We start from the raw sequence: 25,374 nt of genomic DNA on the forward strand, positions 1-25,374 counted from the left end.
CAAAAAGAGAGAGAGAGAGAAGCCATGGTGGAAGTTAATCAAAGGAATACATATTTTAAATTGATTTGGTCCTGAAGCAGGACTAAGTGGAGAATAGAATATAGGAAGCTGCATTTTGGATGAGCTGAAGTTTATGGAATGTGAAAAGGATAGAGCATCAGTACAGTCATGTGATGCAGAAGTTGCAAACGTTCTGGTTGAACCCAATATAATGCATGGGGAGCAGTCAAGAGTATAGGCTATGTGAAAGGGGTTAAAGATACTGAATTTGATTTTCTCAATGTTCACCAATGCTCATCCAAAACTGGATGTCAGGCAGAGCTTCTGGTACATAAAGAAGTGAAGAGATTGAAAGAGGTGATGGAGAAGCAAAACTGACAACTGTCAGCATAACAGTTGACTCCAATGTTTTTCAAAGTGTTTGCTAAATAAAGGATGATATTAGGTCAGCTTCTTGGGATACCAATACAATTGTAGGGGGTGTAGGAAGCAAACTATTGTTTGAGATGATCTAATTATGAATAAATAGCCGAGAGTGGGAACCAAGCATGGTCAATGTTATAAAGTTTGTTTTCATGAAAGAGTAATCAATGCTTCAGAGGGACATGCATTTAGGGTACTGTAGATAAAAATAATTCAAGATATAATTAGATGATATGATGAAGGGAAGATTCAAATATTTTTGTGTGGTTAGCTTAAGATGTTTCAAATTATGCAGTCTGCATTTATCTTGTGATCTTGTTTATTATTTTGGAACACATTTTTATTGATGATAATTTTTTGCCATTATTGACATTTTGACGGAGATAAGGAAATTGAGTTAATGAAATGGACAAGAAAGAAGAACATCTGTATGCCCTTGTAGCTTCCCAGTTATAGTTACCATTTTGTACAAAAAAATTCCAAATGAGAATACATCATTCTTGTTCTTGTATTGCGCTACCTGACTGCATAGAACTGTCCCTATTCCTTGCTACTGTATCCGTAAATATTGATTTATTATTGTCATATGTATTAGCATATAGTAGAAGTATTATTTCTTGCGTACTATATAGATAAAGCATACCATTTACAGAAAAGGAAACAAGACAGTTCAGAATGTAGTGCTATAGTTGTAGCTGGGTGTAGAGAAAGATAAACTTAATGCAAGGTAGGTCCATTCAAAAGTCTGATGGCAGCAGGGAAGAAGCTGTTTTTTTTTGTTTTGTTTTTATTCCAATTCTATCCAATCAAGTCCAATTCAGAGTCTTAACAAGTTGAGACATTCCCAATCCAAACTGACAAGACAGGGCTCTCACCTCCTGTCTTGGGCTTGACCTACATGATCCAAGTTGATTGGGGTAGCCATAGCTCCAGTTGGTTGGTGTGTGACCTCAGACTTTTGTAGCTTTTTCCCGATGGAAGGAGGTGCAAGAGAGAATGTTGTACAACATTATTCTATAGCTAATCCAACAAATTAATCTAAGGAGAACGGAAATGTTTTATGAATACCCTCAAAGCATTCCTAAAGAGATCAAACATCCCCACCGACTCATGGGAGCCCCTAGCTTGTGACCAACTCAAATGAAGAAAGTCTGTTTGGGAAGGCATTGAAAACATCAAGAGATTTCATTGAGGTCGCACAGATGCAAAACTGAAAGATTGGAAAGAATGCAAAAATCTCCAAATATCTCTGCCTGACACTTCAAGCACTATCTGTCCTGCATGGGGCAGAGTCTTCAGATTGCATAATGGACTTATCAGCCATCTCATAAACCAGCGAACCAGAGTGCAAGTAATTCATCCTTGGTCCCAAAGCTCTGCATAAGAAGTTGGGATAAGCATAATTTCAAAACTTGGTGACATATTTTGGCACTGAAAGGCTTTCTTTATGTGCTACCACAATGTTGGTTGAACATAGTGATTACTCTTCAACATGAGTTACTGTTACTGAAAACACAGATTGGGCCAATTATCATGGGAGGCAGAAAGAAAGCTGAGCCAAGAAGTAGATCTTATAGAAGCTTAAGCTTTTCAAGTCAGTAGTAGCTGAGATGTATGCTACTTTAAAAGACTAATAAGTAACTGCCAATATTCTGACTGTGCTTGTAGAAAGAACAGTTGACAACAGTTAGAAAGTAATTTTTCATCTATTACCAGGCTAGGCATAATGTTCAAATGTATTTAAGAAAATTTTCAAGCTTCATTTATTTTCCACAAGTTTTTGAAAAATTGAAGAGAGATCAAACCGTCCCTGCTTCGGAGTGACTTGTTACTATAATTATTGTTCAATCTGATAGCACATGTTATTTGTAAACACTTCATGAGCAAGTAGAATGCTGTATAATGGAAAAGTTCAATATGAATATGTGACACCATATAACTCGTTAATCCACAGCCTGTTGTAGGTTCCAGGCTCACCTGAATTGAGTAATCAGCAGTGAGGCAATAGTTTAAAATTCTGGTTCCTGAGAACATTGAAGAACCTACAACAGTCCTACAGCTGAGCACTTCAAGTAAAAGGATTCACTAAAGAGCTGATCATACTGTCAGTTAGCTTTAATATTGTAACAATGCCCGAAGAATCACTGATCCTACTGCACAGAAAGTGGCCACCCGATCCGCTGAGCCCATTTTTACTCTTCGAAAGAGCTTTCCAATAAGTCTCACTCCTGTGCTCTTTTTTTTCTGGCCTTGCAATATTTTTCCTTTTCAATTACATATTCAGTTCACTGCTGGAAATTGTTGAGTTTGCTTCCACTGTCCTTTCAGGGAGTGACTGCTAGTTCATAACAAGTCATTGTGTAAAATAAGTCATGTTCATCAGCCCCTCTGATTCTTTTGCCTGTATCACTTGTGCACATCCTGGTCGTCAATCAGAAAGTGGCACTAACAATGGCTGGAAAATAACATGTGCCAAAGAATCAAATGTAGTCCTAATATAAAAATATAACACTTCTACAGATGTTTATCATGTCTTTGGGAAACAATGCAAAATAACTTCACATATAGAATAGTTTCGAGAATGGTGACCATTATGCACTTTTTAGTCAGACGTGGTAAATGACTGTCATTGGAAACGCCAGCACTTGCCCTCGAGAAGGTGGTGGTTCTTCTCGAACCATTGCAGTCCAGGGGGTATAGGAACACCCACATGCTGTAAGGTAGGAGTTCAATGATAATGAAGTATTGTCTCTTTAGTTGCAAGTTGGGATGCTGTGTGGCTTGGAAAGGAACCTGCAGGTAATGACATTCCCATGTGTCTGCATCCCTTGTCCTTGTAGGTGATAGAGATCAAGGGTTTGGAATATGCTGTTGAAGGAACCTTAACCAGTTGCTGAACTGCATCTTGTGCCTGGTGCATACTGCTGCCATTGTGTGCTGGTGGCACAGGGGATAAAACTTAAAGCAGTGGATGGGGGGGTAAATCAAGTGAACTGATTTATTCTGGTTAGTGCTAATCTTCTTGAGTGTCGTTGGAACTGCATTCATCCAGGGAAGTGAAGAATATTCCATCACACTTCTGACTTGTGTCCTGTAGTTGGTGGACAAGTCTTGGCAAATCATAGGATGAGTCACTTGCTGCAGAATTCCCAGTCTCTGACCAGCTCTTGTAAACTGCAGTATTTATATTGCCGATCCAGTTAAGTTTTGGTCAATGGTAATCTCCACAGTGTCAATGGCATGCAAACTGATCAGTAGTTTTGCATGCACCAATTTGTTTTTAGGAAGGACACCAAGAGAATGCCATGCTCTTCCAGCAATGTCATGAGATTCTTTAATTTCCACCTAAAGAATCTGTACAGGTGGAGAAGGTAGTCAAGAAGGCATACAGCATGCCTGCCTTCATTGGCTGGAGCATTGAGTTTAAAAATTGACAATTCATGTTGCAGCTTTATAGAACCTGAGTTAGGCTGCACTTGAAATATAGTGTTCAATTCTGGTCACCACACTACCAGAAGAATGTGGAGACTTTGGAGAGGGTACAGAAATGATTTACCAGGATGATTTACCAGAAGAGTCAATTACTAGGAGGAGTATATTTCAGGTGCCAGGGGCAAGGTTTAAAGAAGATGTATGAGGCAAATTTTTTACGCAGAGGATGGTGGGTGCCTACAACTTGCTGCCGGGGGAGGTAGTGGAAGCAGATGCGATAGTGACTTTTAAGAGGCATCTTGACAAATACACGAATGGGATGGGAATACTGGAGGAGGAAACCGAGTGTATGGTGTCGAAACTTGCTGATGACACCAGTGGAACGGCAAATTGCGCGGAGGGTGTGGAGAGTCTGCAGAAGGATCTAGATAGGCTGGGGGAATGGGCCAGGAACTGGCAAATGGAATTTAATGTTGGCAAGTGCGAGGTGGTCCGCTTTGGTAGGAATAATGGTAGGAAGGACTATTACTTATGTGGCGAAAAACTGCAGCAGGCGACGGTACAGAGGGACCTCGGGGTCCTTGTGCATGAGTCGCAAAAACCCAACCTGCAGGTGCAGCAGGTGGTCAGGAAGGCTAATGGGATGCTGGCCTTCATAGCGAGGGGGATTGAATATAAAAGTAGGGAGGTCTTGCTGCAGCTGTATAGGGCATTGGTGAGGCCGCAGCTGGAGTACTGTGTGCAGTTTTGGGCGCCGCACTTACGCAAGGATATTTTGGCCTTGGAGGGAGTGCAGAGGAGGTTTCCTAGGCTGAGACCGGAGTTGGGGGGTTGAGCTATGAGGAGAGGCTGAATAAACTAGGCTTGTACTCGTTAGAGTTTAGAAGAATGAGGGGAGATCTCATTGAGACCTATAAGATGATGAATGGGATGGATAGGATAGAGGTGGAGAGACTCTTCCCGCTCAGAAAGGACAGTAGGACTAGGGGGCACAGCCTCAAGATAAAGGGGGGGGTGGTTTAGAACGGAGTTGAGGAGGAACTTCTTCACTCAAAGGGTGGTGAATCTCTGGAATTCTCTGCCCGTTGAAGTGGTGGCGGCTGCCTCGCTAAATATTTTTAAGACGCGGGTTGATGGGTTTTTGATAAGCGAGGGGATTAAGGGTTATGGGGAGAGGGCAGGAATGTGGAACTGAGCCACGACAGATTAGCCATGATCTTATTGAATGGCGGGGCAGGTTCGAAGGGCTAGATGGCCTACTCCTGCTCCTATTTCTTATGTTCTTACGGAAGGGGAGGGGGTTTTAGTTCATACAGACAACATGGTCGATGCAGGCTTGGAGGGCTGAAGAGCCTGTTCCTGTGCTATAATTTTCTTTGCTCTTTTTAGGTGGACAGGGCCTAAGCTTAACATCTCACCTACAAGACATCACAGTCAAACATGCAGAATTTCTGTAATATTAAACTGGAATGTCAACTTAGATTATGAAAGTAAACATGCAGCCTTATGATTCAAGAATGAGATTGCTTCAACTCAGTATGGTAGCGTCCCTTTAAGGGACAAGCGCTCAGAGGGTCATGTGACCCACTCAGCCAATCAGGCCTGAGCACATAAATCTTGGGGTAGCATAGGTTTTTCTTGCTAATTGGGTGTCATGGAGTACTGTGGCCTTTTTTTATATCAGTCTCTGTACATTGTGACTTACCTTAATAAACAGTTCATTTGTTAATCTACTTGGTGGTCACCCATGTTTGAGCTAAACAGACATACAACAAAAGCACTCTCAAAGTTTTATGAAGTTGTTAAATTCAAAACTCTGTATTAATGGATGAATAGGGCCAATGTTATTTTCAAATTATTTTCTATGAAATGATCTCGGTGTATGTTATTTAAAAAAATCTGTTACAAAATTGAAATTTACTTTAAAAGGATTAGTTAAAGATGTCACACTTCAGTCTTCTCTTTTCCAAAGAGAACAGTCTCAGTTGTTCAATATTTCCTGATTGGTATAATATCCTGATTCTAGCAAAATTAATTTTAAATCATTTTAGTTTTTGCTGAGAGAAGTAGTTAAAATTGGGAGATATGCTAAAAAACACCTCAGTAAATTAAGCAAACCTGCCAAACTAGGGACAGTGTTACATGGTCTTATATTTGCTAAGATTGCAAAACTAAGTTGTATAATAAGCATGTCTGATTACATCTATTGTTCTGCATATTTCACCTTAACGTGAAATAAGTAGTTTACAATTCAAACCAAAATTCATCTCAACTCGCATTAATTTTGACAACTTTGAAAAAGACTGAAAATATGCACATGTGAAAGACAAAGATGTTTGTTTGGTCCAAGTCAGAAAAGATGACAATCTAATATCCCAATTTTAAAAGTACTGTGAATAGGATAATGTGAATCCACTCCCATTACAATAAGGTGCTGAGACTGCTTAAGGAAGTGGCTAACTGGTACCATCGAATCCAATAAAGCATCTTTGGTCTAGCCAATTCTGTAATATGTTTACATCATAAATAGAGTTGAGGGGATTGAGCTATGAGGAGAGGCTGAATAAACTAGGCTTGTACTCGTTAGAGTTTAGAAGAATGAGGGGAGATCTCATTGAGACGTATAAGATGATGAATGGGATGGATAGGATAGAGGTGGAGAGACTCTTCCCGCTCAAAAAAGACAGTAGGACTAGGGGGCACAGCCTCAAGATAAAGGGGAGGCGGTTTAGAACGGAGTTGAGGAGGAACTTCTTCACTCAAAGGGTGGTGAATCTCTGGAATTCTCTGCCCGTTGAAGTGGTGGAGGCTGCCTCGCTAAATATTTTTAAGAAGCGGGTTGATGGGTTTTTGATAAGAGAAGGGATTGAGGGTTATGGGGAGAGGGCGGGAAAGTGGAACTGAGCCACGACAGATCAGCCATGATCTTATTGAATGGCGGGGCAGGCTCGAAGGGCTAGATGGCCTACTCCTGCTCCTATTTCTTATGTTCTTATGTTCTAACTTCTCTTCCTCTTCTCTCAATTTTTTGGAATAATATGCAAGTTACAAAGAAAGTAATGGAATCAAATAAAAGGAACAAGAAATTGCATTCAATAGAGGTGATCCACGCAATGTGATTTAAATGGCTTTTTAAATTACATATAAACTACAGGTTATCAGATGCGATTCTACTGATACTCATACCAAGTCAAATTTTAGGCTTCATACAAATTGATTTAATATTCTGTACAGTACATTACTTTAATTATATTTACTGCATAAACATGAGTAAAACTACAATTGGACAGTTTGAGCGAAGGTTACAAAAAAGTACAATGAAGTGACCAAAGTTAATTTGCTATAACATCTCATGACTGATGCACTAACATGAAAATCCCTTTTATAGATATATATATACTATACAGAAAATACATGTGTTGTGATTATTTGGAAGTAAAAATTAAGCATGGACACCAATTACTTAACGTCGCTGTCCTTACTGCAACTGGTCAGATTGCTTGCACCTATAATAATAATATTTAGAATGGCAGAACACCATATTTTTTATCACCCACGTTGAACCACTAGGCTTTATAGCTATTATAGGAAAAATCCAGAAATCCACAGAAATGTTTTGGCTTAGTTACAAAAACTGATGGGAAACATATGAGTACTTAGGAAACATTTTCAATATTTGGTTGGGAGCTGCATGAAGTGATGATCCATGAGCACTTCTGTTTGAACATTATCTGACTGCTGGGAAGAAGCCTTCTTTTGATTTCTTTCTCCTTTATATGTAGTGTTGGCCTTAACCATGACAGATTTCTTCTCATAATTATTGGTGGAATAAAAATCTACAAGAAACTGCAATATTTTCTAACAACAGCAGTTCACCTAAGCTTTCCTGAGGTATGTACATGTTAAAAGACATTTACTATAAAAAATGTTTTAAATTATACAATGAATTAATTCAGTCCACTTTAGTAAAAATACAATGCACAATGTCACAGCATTTTGTGATTCTCTATTTATTTCTTGAATATGTTGTACTAAATGGTTGTGAAATTCTTTGGGACGTCCTGAAGGTGCAGAAGCAAATGCAAGTTTGTTCTATCATTGAGCATCTAGGCATCCATAAATGCAAATTGTGAAACTCTTCTACGACTATTGGAAAAATACATTGCAAGTCATGTGCCTATTATTTGTGACAAATTATTATGCTACACTAGGGTAAATAGCTTGAGATGCCATTTATGTTCAAACACTGTTCAATTTTGAAATGATTGTTAAAATATTACTGTTGTCATTAATATAAAGGAATTTCAATTGGAAATACACTTCCATGGTACAAAATCCAGGTAGTATATATTTGTACAGTTAAATAATTCTGAAATGCTGGTTCCACTTGCATATTGCACTCGATAAACTCCGACATGCATAATATCTTTTGCGCGTTTCTCTTGTAACTTCATGCCTTAAAGTATCTTAATGCAAAATATTTTGGCTCACACACGATATAACAGTGGCAGGTCATTTTAAGTGTGACGGCTAGCTACTGCAGAAACTGTAAGGTGCTTTCCTCATTTATTGTAATGTTCTTAAGTGAGGGCTTTGATTTAACCACCAAAAATATATCATTCTCTTCAAATGATAACACATTTTTGTACTTCGTTATTGCTGGGATACAGTTTTGAACGTTTAAAAGTACAATGAGTAATTGGCAAATGAGCCACAGGGGAGATGAGGACAAATTTATTTTACACAGCAAAATTATTATTATTTGGAAAATGTTGCCTGACAGGGTGGTAGAAGCAGATTCAATACTTAACTTTCAAAAGACAGCTGGATAAATTTTTGATCTCAGATCTATGAGGAAGGAGCAGGAGAATGGGATTCATTGGATAGCTCTTTCAAAAAGCTGGCACAGCTACAATGGATCTAATGGCCTCTCTTCAGTTTTGTATAACTCTATGCATATATTGTTTCAACGATATATAAACATTCAAAAAGCAAAAGCTGGTCGTGCTTTGAGAAATTTTTCACAAGCTATGTCACAAAATAAGTTTCTGTTTATAAAACCTTAAGTTTTCTCTACAACTGTGACTACTATCTATAAACAATTGGAAGAACATGAAACAAAACAATTTTAATTGTAGAAACAATGGGTAAAATTTTCCACATCCAACCATGGTATACTTTGAGGCAGCAGGATCTTTCGGTCCTGCCACTGTCAGTGGGGATTCCCATTGTTCACACGGAGGCAGAAGGGTTGCTGTTGCCAGGACTAGAAGATTCCATCAGCGGGAGTGGCCAGAAAATCTCTCACAATGATTAGCATTGGGAAAGTGCACGATCCACATTATCACAAATAGAAAACCTGTTTGACATCTATTTGGTCAAAAATATATTTATGGCAACCAATATTTATAATTGTTCTGAAAAAAATGTTGCTAATATTCCACAACGCATTGAAATCTTAGAAGGAAAGACCCATCAAAATAGTGTTACTGCAATAGAAGGTAACAGAGATTGCAATTCATTTCCAAAGTCTGTGGCCTGGGGCTCAACTCCTCTCTCTGCGACTGGATCCTGAACTTCCTAACCAACAGGCCGCAATCATTGAGAATAGGCAACAACACCTCCTCTACGATCATCCTCAACACTGGCGCCCCACAAAGCTGTGACTACATTCCCCTACTATTCTCCTCATACACCTATGTGGCCAAATTCCCCTCCAATTCAAGTTTGCTGATGGGATACACTGTAGTCAAATACTGATGAGATGGAGAATCTGATGAACTAATGTGACAACAATAATCTCTCCCTCAGTATCAACAAAACAAAGGAGATAGCCATTGACTTCAGGAGGCGTATTGGAGAATAGACCCTTGTCTACATCAATGGGGATGAAGTAGAAATGTTCAAGAACTTCAAGTTTTTATGTGTCCAGATCACCAACAACGTATACTGGTCCCCCCATGCCAACAGTATGGTTAAGAAATCCCACCAATGCCTCTCCTTTCTCAGAAGACTAAAGAAATTTGGCATGTCTGCTATGACTCTCACCAACTTTTACAGATGCTCCATAGAAAGCATTCTTTCTGGTTGTATCACAGCTTGGTCTAGCTCCTGCCTCAGAAAAGCAGCCAGCATAATTATGGACTCCACACACTCCGGACATATTCTCTTCCACCTTCTTCCACAAGGAAAAACATGCAAAAATTTGAGGTCACGTTTCTGGGTTGGCACGGTGGCACAGCGGTTAGTATTGCTGCCTCACAGTGCCAGGGACCCAGTTTCGATTCCTGGCTTGGGTTACTGTCTGTTTGCAGTTTGCACATTCTCAGTTTGCACATAAGAGTGTGAAAATAGATAAGTCCCCTGGGCCGGATGGGATTTACCCTAGGATTCTCTGGGAGGCTAGGGAGGAGATTGCAGAGCCTATGGCTTTGATCTTCATGTCATCATTGGCTTCAGGTATAGTGCTGGAAGACTGGAGGGTAGCAAATGTTGTCCCCTTGTTCAAGAAGGGAAGTAGAGACCATCCTGAGAATTATAGACCAGTGAGCCTTACTTCTGTTGTGGGAAAAGTTTTGGAAAGAATTATAAGGGATAGGATTTATAATCATCTAGAGGGAAATAAATTGATTAGGGATAGTCAACACGGTTTTGTGAAGGGTAGGTCGTGCCTCACAAACGAGTTTTTTGAAAAGGTGACCAAAGAGGTGGATAAGGGTAAGGCAGTTGACGTGGTGTATATGGATTTTAGCAAAGCGTTTGATAAGGTTTCCCATGGTAGGCTATTGCAGAAAATGCAGATGCATGGGACTGAGGGTGATTTAGCAGTTTGGATCAGGAATTGGCTAGCTGATAGAAGACAGAGGGTGGTGGTTGATGGGAAATATTCAACCTGGAGTTCAGTTACAAATGGTGTCCCTCAAGGATCTGTTTTGGGGCCACTGCTGTTTGTCATTTTTATAAATGACCTAGATGAGGGTGTAGAAGGATAGATTAGTAAATTTGCTGACGACACCAAAGTTGGAGGAGTTGTAGACAGTGAGGATGGATGTTACAGTTTGCAGAGGGACATAGATAAGCTGCAGAGCTGGGCCGAGAGGTGGCAGATGGAGTTTAATACGGAAAAGTGTGAGGTGATTCACTTTGGTAAGAATAACAGGAGTACAGAATATAGGGCTAATGGAAGGACTCTTAGTAGTGTTGACGAGCAGAGAGATCTTGGGGTACATGTGCAGAGCTCCCTGAAAGTTGGCACCCAGGTTGATAAGGTTGTTAAGAAGGGGTACAGTGTGTTAGCTTTTATTGGTAGAGGGATTGAATTTCGGAGCCATGAGGTCATGTTACAACTGCACAAAACTCTGGTGCGGCTGCACTTGGAGTATTGCGTACAGTTCTGGTCGCCGCATTATAAGAAAGATATGGAGGCATTGGAAAGGGTGCAGAGGAGGTTTACCAGGATGTTGCCTGGAATGGTGGGAAGGTCTTATGAGGAAAGCTGAGGGACTTGAGGTTATTTTCATTGGAGAGAAGAAGGTTACGAGGTGACCTGATTGAGGCACACAAGATGATCAAAGGATTGGATAGGGTGGACAGTGAGAGCCTTTTACCTCAGATGGTGATGGCTAACACAAGGGGACATAGCTCTAAATTAAGGGGTGGTAATTACAGGACGGATATCAGAGGTAGGTTCTTTACTCAGAGGGTAGTAAGGCCGTGGAATGCACTGCCTGCAGCAGTTGTGGACTCGCCAACTTTAAGGGCATTCAAATGGTCAGTGGATAGGCATATGGATAACACTGGAATAGTTTAGGTTAGAGAGTCATTAGATTGGTTCCACTGGTTGGCGCAACATCGAGGGCCGAAGGGCCTGTACTGCGCTGTAATGTTCTATGTTCTGTGTTTGCTCTGGTTTCCTCCCACAGTCCAAACATATGCAGGTTAGGTGAATTGGCCATGCTAAATTCGCCTTCAGTGTACCTGAACAGGCGCCGGAATGTGGCGACTAGGGGATTTTCACAGTAACTTCACTGCAGTATGAATTTAAACCTACTTGTGACTAATAAACTTTTCCCTGCTGCCATCAGACTTTTGAATGGACCTACCTCGCACTAAGTTCACCCTAGCTATGACTGTAACACTACATTCTGTACTTTCCTTCTCTATAAATGGTATACGTTTTCTGTATAGCATGCAAGAAACAGTACTTTTCACTGTATACCAATACATGTGACAATAATAAATCAATTAAAATCAAAAGTTTGATGGCCAGTTGTAGAACAGGTTTGTAAAACTGGTGTAGCTGGTGGCTGTTGTACACACCATGTGATTTTCACTCCATTAACTTTAAAGAAAGGAGAATCATGAAGAGTACAAAACAGACAACTTGATATAATCCATTTTAAGACCTTGCTGAAGTTGAAAGTTACCCAAGCGAGTTGGTGATCTAGTACATGTTTCTTCCACTCTGCCATGCAAATTAAAATATCATCAGACTACAGGGTATTGTAATGTAGTTCTCTTAGTTGTGATCCATTAAAAAATGAGTGTGAGGCACAAGTTCTTCTTTTGGCTTTTCCCCTGTTACATGGGTTGTCACAATGCTGGTTGATCAATCTTGAGTTTTGTTGTTTTTATTATTTATTCTTCAATGGAGTGTGGTCTTCGCTTGCTAGGCCAGCACATTTTGCCCTTGTGAAAGTGATAGTGAGCACCTTCTTGAACCACTGCCGTCCATGGCAGGTGGGTTTAGTATCGTATGCCCTTCCTGCTGCTAAATATCCCCATTTATCTGCTGCCTATACACGCTGGCTCGCCTGCACCAGTGGCTGAATTCTTTCACAGCCAACAAGTTCTGAAGTGGGACTTCCAGCTCAGAGGCAAGAGAGCAGTAATTGAACCATTCCAGTTCCCTCTAGCAGATATCCAGTAATCCCTTAAAAAGGAGGGGTATATCTCCTTTCTTTGAAGGAGCATCTTCCTAAAAGAGAGAAAAGTACTTTCAGTGCAAATTTGTTAGCAGAAAAAAGTGACGTTCCCCTGTTGAATTAGCAGACCTTGTATGATATTCACTTGGGTAGGAAATCGTAATTCTGACTTTTAGCAACTTAATAACTGTTCCTTGGAGATTCAAAGATTAATTTCTATTTTTCAGTACCAGCACTGACCAGCTTTATTCTAGCATTCCAAGTCAGTCATGATCCAAAATTGGATGTTCTTGCATTGAAATCATACAGACGCAAAACTGTAACATAACCAGAGTTACAATATACTTATGAAAAACTATCACTTGTGGAAGGAAGTTAGTTGGAGATATTTTCCAACCTACCTTTACTGAGGTGAAGTAAACAAAGCTTTAATTGGGACAGAATGTATTCAGTAATCGTAAGGTTGATAATAGTGTAAACATTAAAAGACAAACATTTACAAATGAACTCAAAACCTAAATCAAAGGCATGACTGCAGAGCCCTCACATGCTGTTATATTTTATCTACATACCAAGTCGTGCACTCTATGATGTACATTGCTGATATTGGGGGCGATCTTACCAGAATTTGGCAGTGTGTCAGTTCTGGCAAGTAAAATTGCACGAATTGCATCAGCAGCCCCAGCATAATTTCTGACCAAATAAATTTCATGTCCACAAGAATCACAGTGCACCTGCATCAGCCTCCCTCTGATTCGCCAGCCATTGCTACATTTAATCATACTTATCACTGGGGAGTTGCATATAAATGGCTTCTCAGCACTTGTTACACAGTGACTGCAGAGGATGGCAGCCAGGAAGCCCGCACTGTGTTTCTCAGAGGGAGTCCTGACCAGACTTCTTGGTGGAGTGGAACTGAAGCAGGATGCACTGTGCTCCCCTCCAGGAGATGGCCTCCCACCAAGGTCAGCGCCTGGGATGCAGAGGCAGCTCTGGTTAGTGACAGTATGCTGCAGAAGAGGACTGAGGAGCAGTGCTACAAGAAGATGAATGATCTTCTGTGTCAACCAGGGCAAGTCAGCCTCATGCAGTCTTTTCCTGGACCTCATTACACACCTTTCGCAGCTCCACCTTCTCTCACCTAAACATGTTGAACTTTCCTAACACCTAGGAGGTGGCTCTCCTCCCCTTCCACAATAGCCATGTTTCTCCCCCTGCCCCATTACTTGCTGCCATGCTGCTCACACTCCAACGCCCACTCAAGACCTTCGCCTGCCACATCTCATCATCATCTTAAATGTCAACACTTCTGCCTACACTCTCGCCTATCTGTGTTATTGCAGGACAGACACCCAGCAGGAGTCATGTTGGAGTTGAGAACCCTCCATGCAATTTAAGGAGAGAGCTCTCAAGCTAGCCAGAGGAAGAAGAATGCACCTGCACTGATAGTGAATTGGGGCAGCAGAATTGGTAAAAGGGGTAATTCCTTAAATCCAAAGGAAGTAACCAATGCCCCTTCCTTCATCCACTGTTATGCACTAATGCCATCTTCCTTCTCATGCAGGAAAAACAGCAGAGCAGGCTGACATTCTTTGTGCTCCCGGGACCCAACAAATTTGACCATCTCCAAGGAGGACTTCTCAACCCCATCACTAAAGAAGTGTCATGTCTGTCGCCCTCACCCGGCACCAGTGCAGAAACTCACACTTCAGTGGGATCACTAAGTAGTCAGGTTTCTAGGTCACTCACTGGTGAGCACCTCACAGCTGAAGATCCACAGCAGGTGGAGGAGGAAATGTTCCAAGGAACTAGCACACAAAGGGATGCCAAAGGCCAGAGCTCTGCAGGGCCCCTACCTAATGATGTGACCCTGTGTCTGGTTGTCCTAGAGCTGCTGGAGCTGCAAAGTTAGAGTTGTAAGCATGAGGAAGGGTTGACAGCATCCCTCCTTGGAGTGCAAGGCTGACTGGAGGAGTCCCATTACCTTATATCCAAGGACATCTGCCATCAACAATTTGGTGGAGCTCTGGGGCCAACACTGTAAGGCTGGCATCCGCAGTGGCGATCTTGGCGCAGGATATGCACTCCATGTCAGAAGGCGTCCACAACATGTTTCAGCTCATGACTTCCATGTCTGAGGGCTCCAACCATATGGTATAAACACTGGTGGGAATCCATGAGTTTTTTGCATCAGAGGATGGCAGGGCTTCTGGACTTTACTCCACCTGCCCCTCTACCATGGGGAGGACCACCGGGACATTGGACACCTGAAGGAATGGGGATTGTCTGGCGCACAATCCAGGGCCTTCCACCGAGAATGCCCTTGGAGTGTCCAGCCTATTTGAGTCCCCACTTCCTGTGAGCAACACACCTCAAGCCCCACACAGGGCAACATTCTAATACCCGTGCTGCCTGAAAGCAGGCCAGGTCCCTTAAGACTCCTAAACCAGCCTCTCATCCACTAACTCTGTCTACATTTCCTACTGCCTTGGCAAAGCAGCTAACATAATTAGGGACCCCGTGCACCCCAGACATTCTCTTTTCCACCTTCTTCCATCAGAAAAAAGATACAAATGTCTGAGGTAACGTACCAACCGCCTCCAGAACAGCTTCTTCCCTGCTGCCATCAGACTTTTGAATGGACCTATATTGCACTAAGTTGATCTTTCTCCACACCCTAGCTATAACTGTAACAATACATTCTGCACTCTCGTTTCCTTCTCTATGAATGGTATGCTTTGTCTGTATAGCGCACAAGAAACAATACTTCTCATTGTATGCTAATACTTGTGACAATAATAAATCAAATCAAATCAAATAAAGCAGAAACCCATAGATGCACCCAGTACTGCCCTTCTGTTACAGTCGCCACCCACCCAGTTTGCAGCTCCAACAAGGAAGGGCTCTCACTCAGCTATTATTTGAACAATCACCCCGCATAGAGGAACCAAAAAGTGATGCCTGCTTGGAGCAAGGGGACAGCCCGATATGAAAGGAAAGTAAGGCCTCTCAGCATCTCACGTACACCCCACAAGCACCCCCCCACCAACGGTGACTATGACCCTCACCCCCAAGCTGCACATGTTGCGTCTCCAGCAGTTTCCTTGATGCCCCTTGAGTGTTGGACTGTCTGAGAAATAATGGCTCCCTGAGCACTCACCTCTAATATCTCCTTCAGAGGTGGCAGCACCAGTTTCACACTTATGTAGACATATCTCATGTTGGCACCAGCTGAATATTCAGTGCGGGCAATTTCTGATATGCTCACCAACAAATGCTGATGGATTCAAATTAGGTTTGCACAGTTCCCTAGCGTGTTCCACATCACTCCATCAGTGAGGTTAACTCAAAATCGAAAAAGGCAATCTTGCTGGTGAGAATCACTCATTTCTGAACTCTCCAGATTTTGAGCTCATGTTGTCTGTCCCACAGACAGAAAGAGTGGGTTCAAAATCCTGCCAATAGTTTTTGTTGACTAAAATGCTAAAGGAGCATAATGAGCATATTTTAAAAGCTAAACAACATAGAGACTGGAAATCTTGAAACAAAATTCAATAGCACTTAGCTGTTAAGTCAGCATCTATGAAAAGGACTTAGAAGTTGATGTTTCAGATGCAGACCTTTCATTGAAACAAGAAGATATTACAGAGGCACAGCATTTAAAAGTAATGAAAAAGGGAACACACCAACAAAATAATGTCAAGTGCTTAAATGTAAAATGGGTGATAGTTAAAAGGCATAACTGATCTCAACATGAGACAGTGGGAGAAATTAAAGACATATATCATATACAAAGAATGGATAAATCACTGAAGAAATGGCGGTTCTGACTGGTAGAAATTGAAGATTGAATAAGTAGCAAAGCACACACTCCAGTGGCCCAGCAAATTGAGAGAAGAAAACATTTTGTTACCAAGGATGCAGACCATCCCAACCACACAATGAACTGAACGTTCCCAACCACTTTTTCCTGCCCCACCTCAAAATACGTTGACACATTGCCAGGGCTTACCGCCAAACAGAAAGTGAACACTGCAATTAAAATCTGAAATTAATTAAGTCAAAATTAAGGCCAGAGGGCTGGGTGCTCAACAGAGAGAAATCATGAGACTGCCTTGGAAACTGTGTAGAGTAACAGTGAGGATGAAAATGACCAAAGACCAGAGTTGAAAGCATGATTGGGATAAGGAATTGAAGTAGCAAGTGACAGGGATCTTCAGGTCATACATGAGGATAGAATGCTAATGCACATTAAAGCAGTCACCCGAATTTAATTTTAATCTCCACAATCTGAGCATCACATACAAAACGCAAGATTAGAACAAATAACATGTAAATTGTTTTCTCATCCAAAAGGAGTGTTTGGAGCCCTACACAGTTGTCAGGGAGTTGAATTGGAATGTGTTGCATCTCCTGCACTAGCATTAAGGAGTTCAGGTGGTATCACTGGTGGAAGGATGAACAATGAACCAGAGGAAACAAGCTCCACTGAAGGTAGAACATGTATAGGAAGGGATGATGTGTTTGGTGGTGGACTATTGTTGGTGTCAGCAGATGATGATCTGTTGAATATAGAGGTTGAAAGGTGAAGACAAAGGTGATTCTAGATGTTGAGAAGGATGGATGACAGCAGGAGCAGGAGAATTGGGACAGACCCAGTGGAGAGCCCTGTCTATCAAAATAGAATGAAATCTCTGACTGAGGAAAAAACTAAAAAAATTACAATACTAATAGCAAAAGGAACATTAATGGACTTGCAATGGGCCAACAGGTTTACTCCTACAAAAAGTCAAGCATGTAATCAAGATATCTGTCTGACAGTCTGTATTTTAAGTTGCTTCATTTTGTAATTTGCATCTGCTTCACTGATTATTTAGTACACTCAACGCAATTAGCTCAAAATATTCAACTTGGAAATATAGTCACAATTTTTAGGAATAGCTGCTACCAAATAACAAAGCATGATTTAACATGAGCAATATTCTAATCTTGTTTTATTATTTTTGTGTTTTTCATTTTGTTGAACTAGAGTCTAGGATTCAATATGAGAACATGTATGTTCCTATCCATTGTGGCTCTGTGTTTTGCTAAATCATTACATCAGAATGAATTTCTTCACTTCCTGGAAAAACATGATGTTATGCTACAGGATCCTCCCCAGAACACATCTGATATCATCCAAACACAACAAACACCAACACCGCCACCCACTCAAGATTACTTAATTTTCACATGTCCTTTAAAATGTATATGCCAAGTGAGGGTAGTCCAATGCTCTGATGCTGGTAAGTTAACTTCTACTTTAACCCTTAATTTATACAAGTTGTTGGCATTAATTTCTCAAAGTTTGATGATTGTTCTGATTTATAAGGAGATAGTTCAGTAATCCTTTACTTAATCCTTAACTTTCTACAGTGTTTCCCGATTTAATATTTTGACTCCTGATATGATAAAGCTCATGTATATCTGGTGCTCTCCATTAGAACTTCTACAGGAGCATTCTTCACACATAAAAGCAAATATTAGCAAAATATTTAGTCGAAGCAGAAAAAGCACCAGAGTTGAGGTGAATTCAAGCAATATCGGCACTGCTACAAATTGAAAAGTCCCACCAAGTTGACAACGCTCTCTGGTCTGTTTAAATCACAGCGCTCTCACCAATCATACATTCATATAACACTGATGAACTACCTGCCGTTGGGTCTAACCTTGGTGAAGATTCTGATGGAGACTAGAGTGCCAAGTAAAGATAATATAGCTGCTTCATACTGAACAATTTGCTGGCTTTCCCAGATTATGCTATGAAGTTACAGGCAAGATTTCTTTAATCTACATTTAGAGCAGAGTTGACAAATATATTTTATATGCTGGGTTTAATCTGACATCCTTATATTTAGAAAAAGTAGTCAAATAAAAATAGATAAAAATGTTAGTACTTATTTACTTCTTCAATATTTCTTATATTGCACCCATGACAATATTTCAACAAGTATTTCATTGCCTGTGAAAAACTCTGGAATGCCCCAAAATCTTGAAAGGTTCTATATGTATAATTTTCATTTGATTTTTTTGCTACTGCTTCTCTGCAAAACTTGCAATTTCTTGGCTCGAATCATTTGGCACATTTGGATCATTCGCACGTATGCCAAACATGGAAAGAGTTCTTGACACAAAGAGTCTCAGTTTAGGATCATTTGTTGCCAGATACTAAATTGAATATCTAAGAAAAAAGTGTCACTCTGTACTTCAATAACTTTCAGTCGATGTTCCTTTGATATTTCAGAAAATTGTGAGCTGAAAATTTCAAATCCTCCTTTAGGCTTTCTAAAGTCAGACAATTGAAATTTCCCTCTCAGTTCAGCAATTTATACATGTACCAGTTTGTGGCATCAACACATCGAGTCCACAGTATCACATAGTAATTTCAAAGTTGGAGAATGCTAAGTTACTTCGGGAAAGCTGCTTCTCCCACAGCTGAAACTTCACCTCCAAGATTCAAATATCACCACAGTATATTTAGACTATTTGTTGCAGCTTGTATTGAATGAATTCAGATGCTCCAAAATAACCACCATAAAAGCAAGGCTTTAAACTAATTAAATTGTCCTGCAATTTAGTAACACCTTTCCATTTCTGATTCATGAAAAATTGGATTGCACCACATAATTTAGGATTGCTTATACACCCAGATCCATGATGGTTGAATTAAACTGAGAGCTAGATCTAAACTAAAACTTTGGTTTTAGTATCTATGGCATGTAGGGGTTCTGTGATTCTATTCTACAATTCTATGACATGGTTCCTTTTCAAAGTTCTGCTACACAGTTTTGATGTACTTGATGTAAAATGCTACAAAAAACTACCAAACTCCTGGTTTGGATTGATGTTTGGCAATTTGCCCTTCAATTTTGCCTGAATCTGGCTTTCCCACTCACAATTCAGGGTGTTCTATCTGTGCTCATTCTCAGTTCTGATCCAAACTAGAGCTCCACCAAACTGTTGAAGTGGTGAATTTTATGATTTGTGTTTCTCATTTCTATCAGCTCATCTATTATGCACATGTTCCATTAGCTTTATGAATGCACACCACTAGTTGAGAAACATCAAAAACATACAGTGCTTTCATCAATTACACTTGGAAAAGCTGCAAAGGACTTTACTTTTTCCCAGTTATGTATTCAGATTATCAGCAAAATCACCAGTGATATCAGTGTTAGTGGTTCTTGAAAGGTTGACAGTTACATTATGTTGTGCTTATCTTGACTCACTAGCCTGGACATTAACTGGGGCATATTATATCGACATGGTGGGGTGAAAGGTAGGTGTGATACAGTGCTTGAAAGAGAAACCCAGGGGTCTGGATTTCCCTGCATGGTATACTAATTCCATAGTGGGCATTCTCTGTCACTGACATTCCCTGATGACAGACCTGACTTTTGGGAGCAAGCTGCAAAATCATGCAGGTACAATCCACAAATGGGCGCAGGGCAAAAGGTGGGCAGGTTTCCAAAGTCAGACATGGATGCAGTCCTACTCCTCTTGGCTCACAACCAGTGCTGTAAAAGCATGCACCTTATCCTCAAAATTGCCCTCACCGCCCTTGAGCTGCCAGGTAACCGGAGGTTTGGAAAATGTAAACTCCAGGAGGAAGAAGCTCTTAAGTAGCCCTTAACTGGTTTCTTAAAAGGCTTCTACTGACCCAGTCTTTATCCTGCCACTGGTAAAATACCAGTGAAGACAGTGGGTGACCAGTGGAGATGGGGAGACAAAGTGTATGCTCCTCACCACACTATTTGATTTTAAACCTGTCCTTAGTCTATTGTAAAATCTATTGTTAAATCAGATGCCGCCAGTCTTATTAAGATACTTAAATTGTTAACAGTCTCTTGGTAACAGGTTGGTGGTCTGCTCTCTTCAGAAAATCCAGAAGTGAATGAGTTGGCAGTATTTTGGGGTGGGAGTTCAGAATTGTAAACATCTGCCCTGAATCCAACCAACCGTGTTTTTGACTGTTAGAATTCAGTCCACTGTTTATGTTTTTGTCAGCAGGCAGATCCTCAGAAAATTCTCCCTCACAAAATGGTTTCAGTAACACAACTATTTCATGGGTAATCACAAAGCCAACCCAATAGTAGTATCGCATATGTGGTAAGTGTTGGTATATACAGAGTGCTGCTGTATCAACAACTTTGCAAGCTCAGAAAATTTAACTTCCTGCAACTTTTCCATGTACTCATATTTTGCATTATGCTTCGATTCATTGCTTCTTCAAATATCATATGCTGGTTGAGCTGGTCCACCTATCGCCTCCCAGCAACAGGTAAAATACCAGTGTAGACAGGTAGACGAAGGGCATGGCTCTCTCACCATATCATCTGATTTTAAGCTTACCCTGCCTGCTAACACGCTCCTGGAAAAGACAGTGTAAAATTCACCTCCTTATTTACTTATAAACTCAACGTTATTGATCAACCATTATATCAGAATCACAAGTTACATCTTTATTGGCTTCTTTTATGTGGAGTAACTTCGGGATTATAATTGTGATAGATCTATTAGTATGTTATGTACATGTGGTAAAGTATTACATTCCTTTTTGTATCTTTGGGATAATATGCATGGCAGATCTGTTACAGAACGTAAGAAATTATGTTCAACATGCTCCATATGCAATTAAGAATTTTGTTTAAGATCAAAATTATCTCTGTATACAATGCGGTGATAACTACAGCAAATGATGTCCAATGAATTATCAAGTGTAATTTTAATAAAAAGGCATCTTAATAACCAAGGTCAAATATGTTTCCAAAATAACTTGTGAATTACTCTCTCAAATTGTTTGAACATTTGAACTATTTTGCAGTTGTTTGTTGCTGCACAAAGATCTAAAGTCTATCTAACATTTTCTTTATTTAATGAGTCAGGTTTAAAGTCAGTGCCAGCAACAATTCCTAAAACAACAGTGATGCTTGATCTGCAAAATAACAAAATTACAGAAATAAAAGAAACTGATTTAAAGAATCTGCGTTCACTCTATGTAAGTTAATGTTTTATATTATTTCATGTGTTATTTATTAATATTCATATATTTTGTACATTACCCTGTTATTCAACAGATAACAGCAAATATTCAAACAAAATTAAGCATTATTTACTTTGTTGATAGTGGTTTAGCTAATGCAGTAAGCTCATTCTTTGAAGACACGGGAGAAATTTTAAACCCAAGAACAGGTAGAGTTTGGGTCATGAGAAGTTACAATACAAATATTTCAAATCTGATTTCAACCTTCCCACTTCCAGTTTAAACAGTGATGGGGGTGGAATGCCAGTGAGGGGTTGGACAGCCATTTCAATCATCAAAACACGGTTTTCCGCTAACAGATTTAAAGTGGACTGGTTGCCTCCTTTTCTTTTAAACCATTTTGGCCGAAGAAACCCAGCAGGTAAAGGGGTCAGCAAGGGATGAATCCAAGTACCTTTACAGAACTACTTACGGGCCAGAATGTTTCCCCCTCATCTGACAGCTTCCACGATTGCTGATTTTGCTCAATCTCCCTTTACCTCTCACATTAACCACTGCCAATGATTAAACTGCCCCACTCTTGACAATCCTTCCCCCCACTGACCCCACTCTTATTCTCTACCCACTTCCTATTTGCTCTTTATTTCTTGACCGTAGTCCTGTATCACATGTTATTCTGCCTGGCAGGCAGACAACTTGTCAACCAAGATTGTTGTTAGGTAAGAAACTGCAAAAGGAAATTGAAAGATATCAATTTGGGTTTCCTGTCCAAAAGACCACCCCACCACTGATGGCCAGCCAAATGTGCATCACGTAAATATAAGAGCCATTATAGCCACATGGAATTATGATTAATTGTTGGGCACTAAGGAAGGAAATGGCTCACAAACAGTGGCACAGAAAGCCGGCACTTCAACATCTGTCTTGCAATGATTAAACTGCCTTTTAAGCTCCAATATAGTAGACAGGAAGTGCATGCTTCTCACCAATCTAAAGTGTGCTACCCCTCACCTTTCAAAATCATCCAAAGTCATAAAAGTAACTTTTTGTAAGAGAGTGGATTAAAATAATGCAATTCTTGTTTCTAAAAGTTAAATTTATTAATTAGTCATATTATCAAATATGAGACAGGAAAATCTTAAAATGTACCAGCCTGCTCAATTTTCCACTGCATTATACCTTTTCTCATTTACAAAGCAGCTTAAAGTTGTTAAGGCATGATACAGTCAATCAGGCAATTTACAATGCATGCATTCATGTTCCTCGATCTGAGGTTAAAACTTTGGTGGAATCACAAGTGAGAATGTTTATAATTGGATCTTGAAACCCATTATGATAAAGGTAACAAAAAACACTGCACTATGGTCAGTACTTAAACAAGTATTCAGCTTGTTTGAAGCCCACAGTGCAATATGGGTTAACCTGATATGGCCAGTGTCAGCTATATTCCAGAATACCAGGTTTGTGTGCAGCGTACGTTCAAAGCACATGGGCTACATCCAGTGTATGTTCAAAGCACATGGGCTACATCCAGCCTCTGCCATTTCCAAATACTGCTATCTTCCTTCTTACCCTGGATCCCACATCCAAGCCTTTATCATCTCCAGACACTTGCGACTGCTGCCACCAAACCCCACCCACCCAACCCCACCCCCACCCCAACCCCTCCCCCCGCCCACCCAACCCCACCCCCACCCCAACCCCTCCCCCACCCACCCCTCCCCCTTCCCCCACCCACACCTCCACCCACCCCTCCCCGATTTTAAAAATGTCATTATTGGTTTCAAATCCCTCAAAGTTTCCAGAACTCCACACCTCCATAATCTCTTTCAGCCCTATAACATTGACCATCACTGCTCTCCTCCAAATCTGGCCCCTTGTGCAGGCCTGATTTCCATCACTCAACAATTGGCAATTGTGCTGTCAGCTGCCTCGGCCCCAAGTTCTGGGATTCCCTTCCTAAACTTCTCTGCCTCTCCACATTTTTCTTCTCTTTTAAGACTCTCTTTAAAGCCTCCTGCTTTGGTTGAGATTTTTGAAACCTGATTTCACCATCTTATGAAATGTGTTGGAACATTTACATATTAAAGGTGCTATATAAATGTAAATTGTTATAAAAATGCAAAATTTAGTTATGTCCTATTAAATTAGGAGGGAAAAATTATAACTTATTGAAGGGTCACAATTGAGGATATTTAAAAGACTGTTTTTCTCACCAGAGAGATATATATCTCAGGGCTCAAACTTGCAGGCTTTATGTTTTTCTATTGGGACTGAGACAGGGTTTTCTATAGAAACCTATAAGGTACATTTCAACTTCCTTCAAAAACATCCAATGCTACAAGAGTAACCTTTTGTAATTGTGGATTAAAAATAATACAATTCTTGTTTCTAAAAGTTAGAGTCATAGAGGTTTATAGCATAGAAACAGAGCCTTTGCCCCAACTTGTCCATGCCACCCCCTTTCTTTAACCACTAAGCTAATCCCAATATGTTTTGCCCATATTCCTCTATACCCATCTTACCCATGTAAATGTCTAAATGCTTTTTAAAAGACAAAATTGTACCTGCTTCTACTACTACCTCTGGCGGCTTGTGCCAGACACTCACCACCCTGTGTGTGAAAACATTGCCCTTCTGGACCCTTTTGTATCTCTCTCCTCTCACCTTAAACCTATGCCCTCTAGTTTTAGACTCCCCTACCTTTGGGAAAAGATATTGACTATCTAGCTGATCTATGCCCCTCATTATTTTATAGACCTCTATAAGATCACCCCTCAGCCTCCCACACTCCAGAGAAAAAAAGTCCCAGTCTATCCAGCCTCTCCTTATAACTCAAACTATCAAGTCTCAGTAGCATCTTAGTAAATCTTTTTGGCACTCTTTCTAGTTTAATAATATTCTTTCTATATTAGGATGATCAGAACTGTATACAGTATTCCAAGTGTGGCCTTACCAATGTCTTGTGCAACTTCAATAAGATGTCCAAACTCCTATATTCAATGTTTTGACCAATAAAACCAAACATGCTGAACGTCTTCTTCACCATTCTGTCCACCTGAGACTTCACTTTCAAGGAGCTATGAACCAGTACCCTTAGATCTCTTTGTTCTATAACTCTCTCCAGCACCCTACCATAACTGAGTGAGTCCTGCTCTGGTATGATCTACCAAAATGCATCACCTTGCGTTTATCTAAATTAAACTCCATCTGCCATTTGTTAGCCCACTGACCCAACTGATCAAGATCCTGCTGCAATTTGACATAACCTTCTTCACTGTCCATTATGCCATCAATTTTGGTGTCATCTGCAAACATCTGGTGTCAATGCCTCCTAAATTCTCATCCAAATCATTCATATAAATGACAAATAATAGTGGACCCAGCACCGATCCCTGAGGCACACCACTGGTTACAGATCTCCAGTTTGAAAAACAACCCTCTACAACAACTCTGTCTTTTGTTATCCAGCCAATTTTGTATCCATTTGACTACCTCACCCTGGATCCTGTGAGATTTAACCATATGCAACAACCTACCATGCAGTACCTTGTCAAGGGCCTTGCTAAAGTC

The 25,374-nt window shown here is 40.4% G+C and overlaps 2 protein-coding genes across 3 annotated transcripts in view; one reads left to right on the plus strand and one right to left on the minus strand.

Moving 5' to 3' along the window:
- cenpp (centromere protein P) overlaps positions 1–25,374 on the minus strand; it is a 253,450-nt gene that overhangs the window by 71,782 nt on the left and 156,294 nt on the right. The window lies entirely within an intron of this gene.
- The window catches only part of aspn (asporin (LRR class 1)), a 56,038-nt gene that overhangs the window by 13,920 nt on the left and 16,744 nt on the right, over positions 1–25,374 (plus strand). The window contains exons 2-4 of the mRNA XM_080181790.1: positions 7,638–7,746; positions 17,809–18,064; positions 21,704–21,816. Of these exons, the coding sequence (XP_080037916.1) occupies positions 17,824–18,064; positions 21,704–21,816 (354 nt within the window). The 5' untranslated portion in view covers positions 7,638–7,746; positions 17,809–17,823. The remainder of the gene's footprint in view (positions 1–7,637; positions 7,747–17,808; positions 18,065–21,703; positions 21,817–25,374) is intronic.

Source organism: Carcharhinus amblyrhynchos, chromosome 3, assembly GCF_965287045.1.
Source record: "Carcharhinus amblyrhynchos chromosome 3, sCarAmb.v2.hapA, whole genome shotgun sequence".
Taxonomy (NCBI): domain Eukaryota; kingdom Metazoa; phylum Chordata; class Chondrichthyes; order Carcharhiniformes; family Carcharhinidae; genus Carcharhinus; species Carcharhinus amblyrhynchos.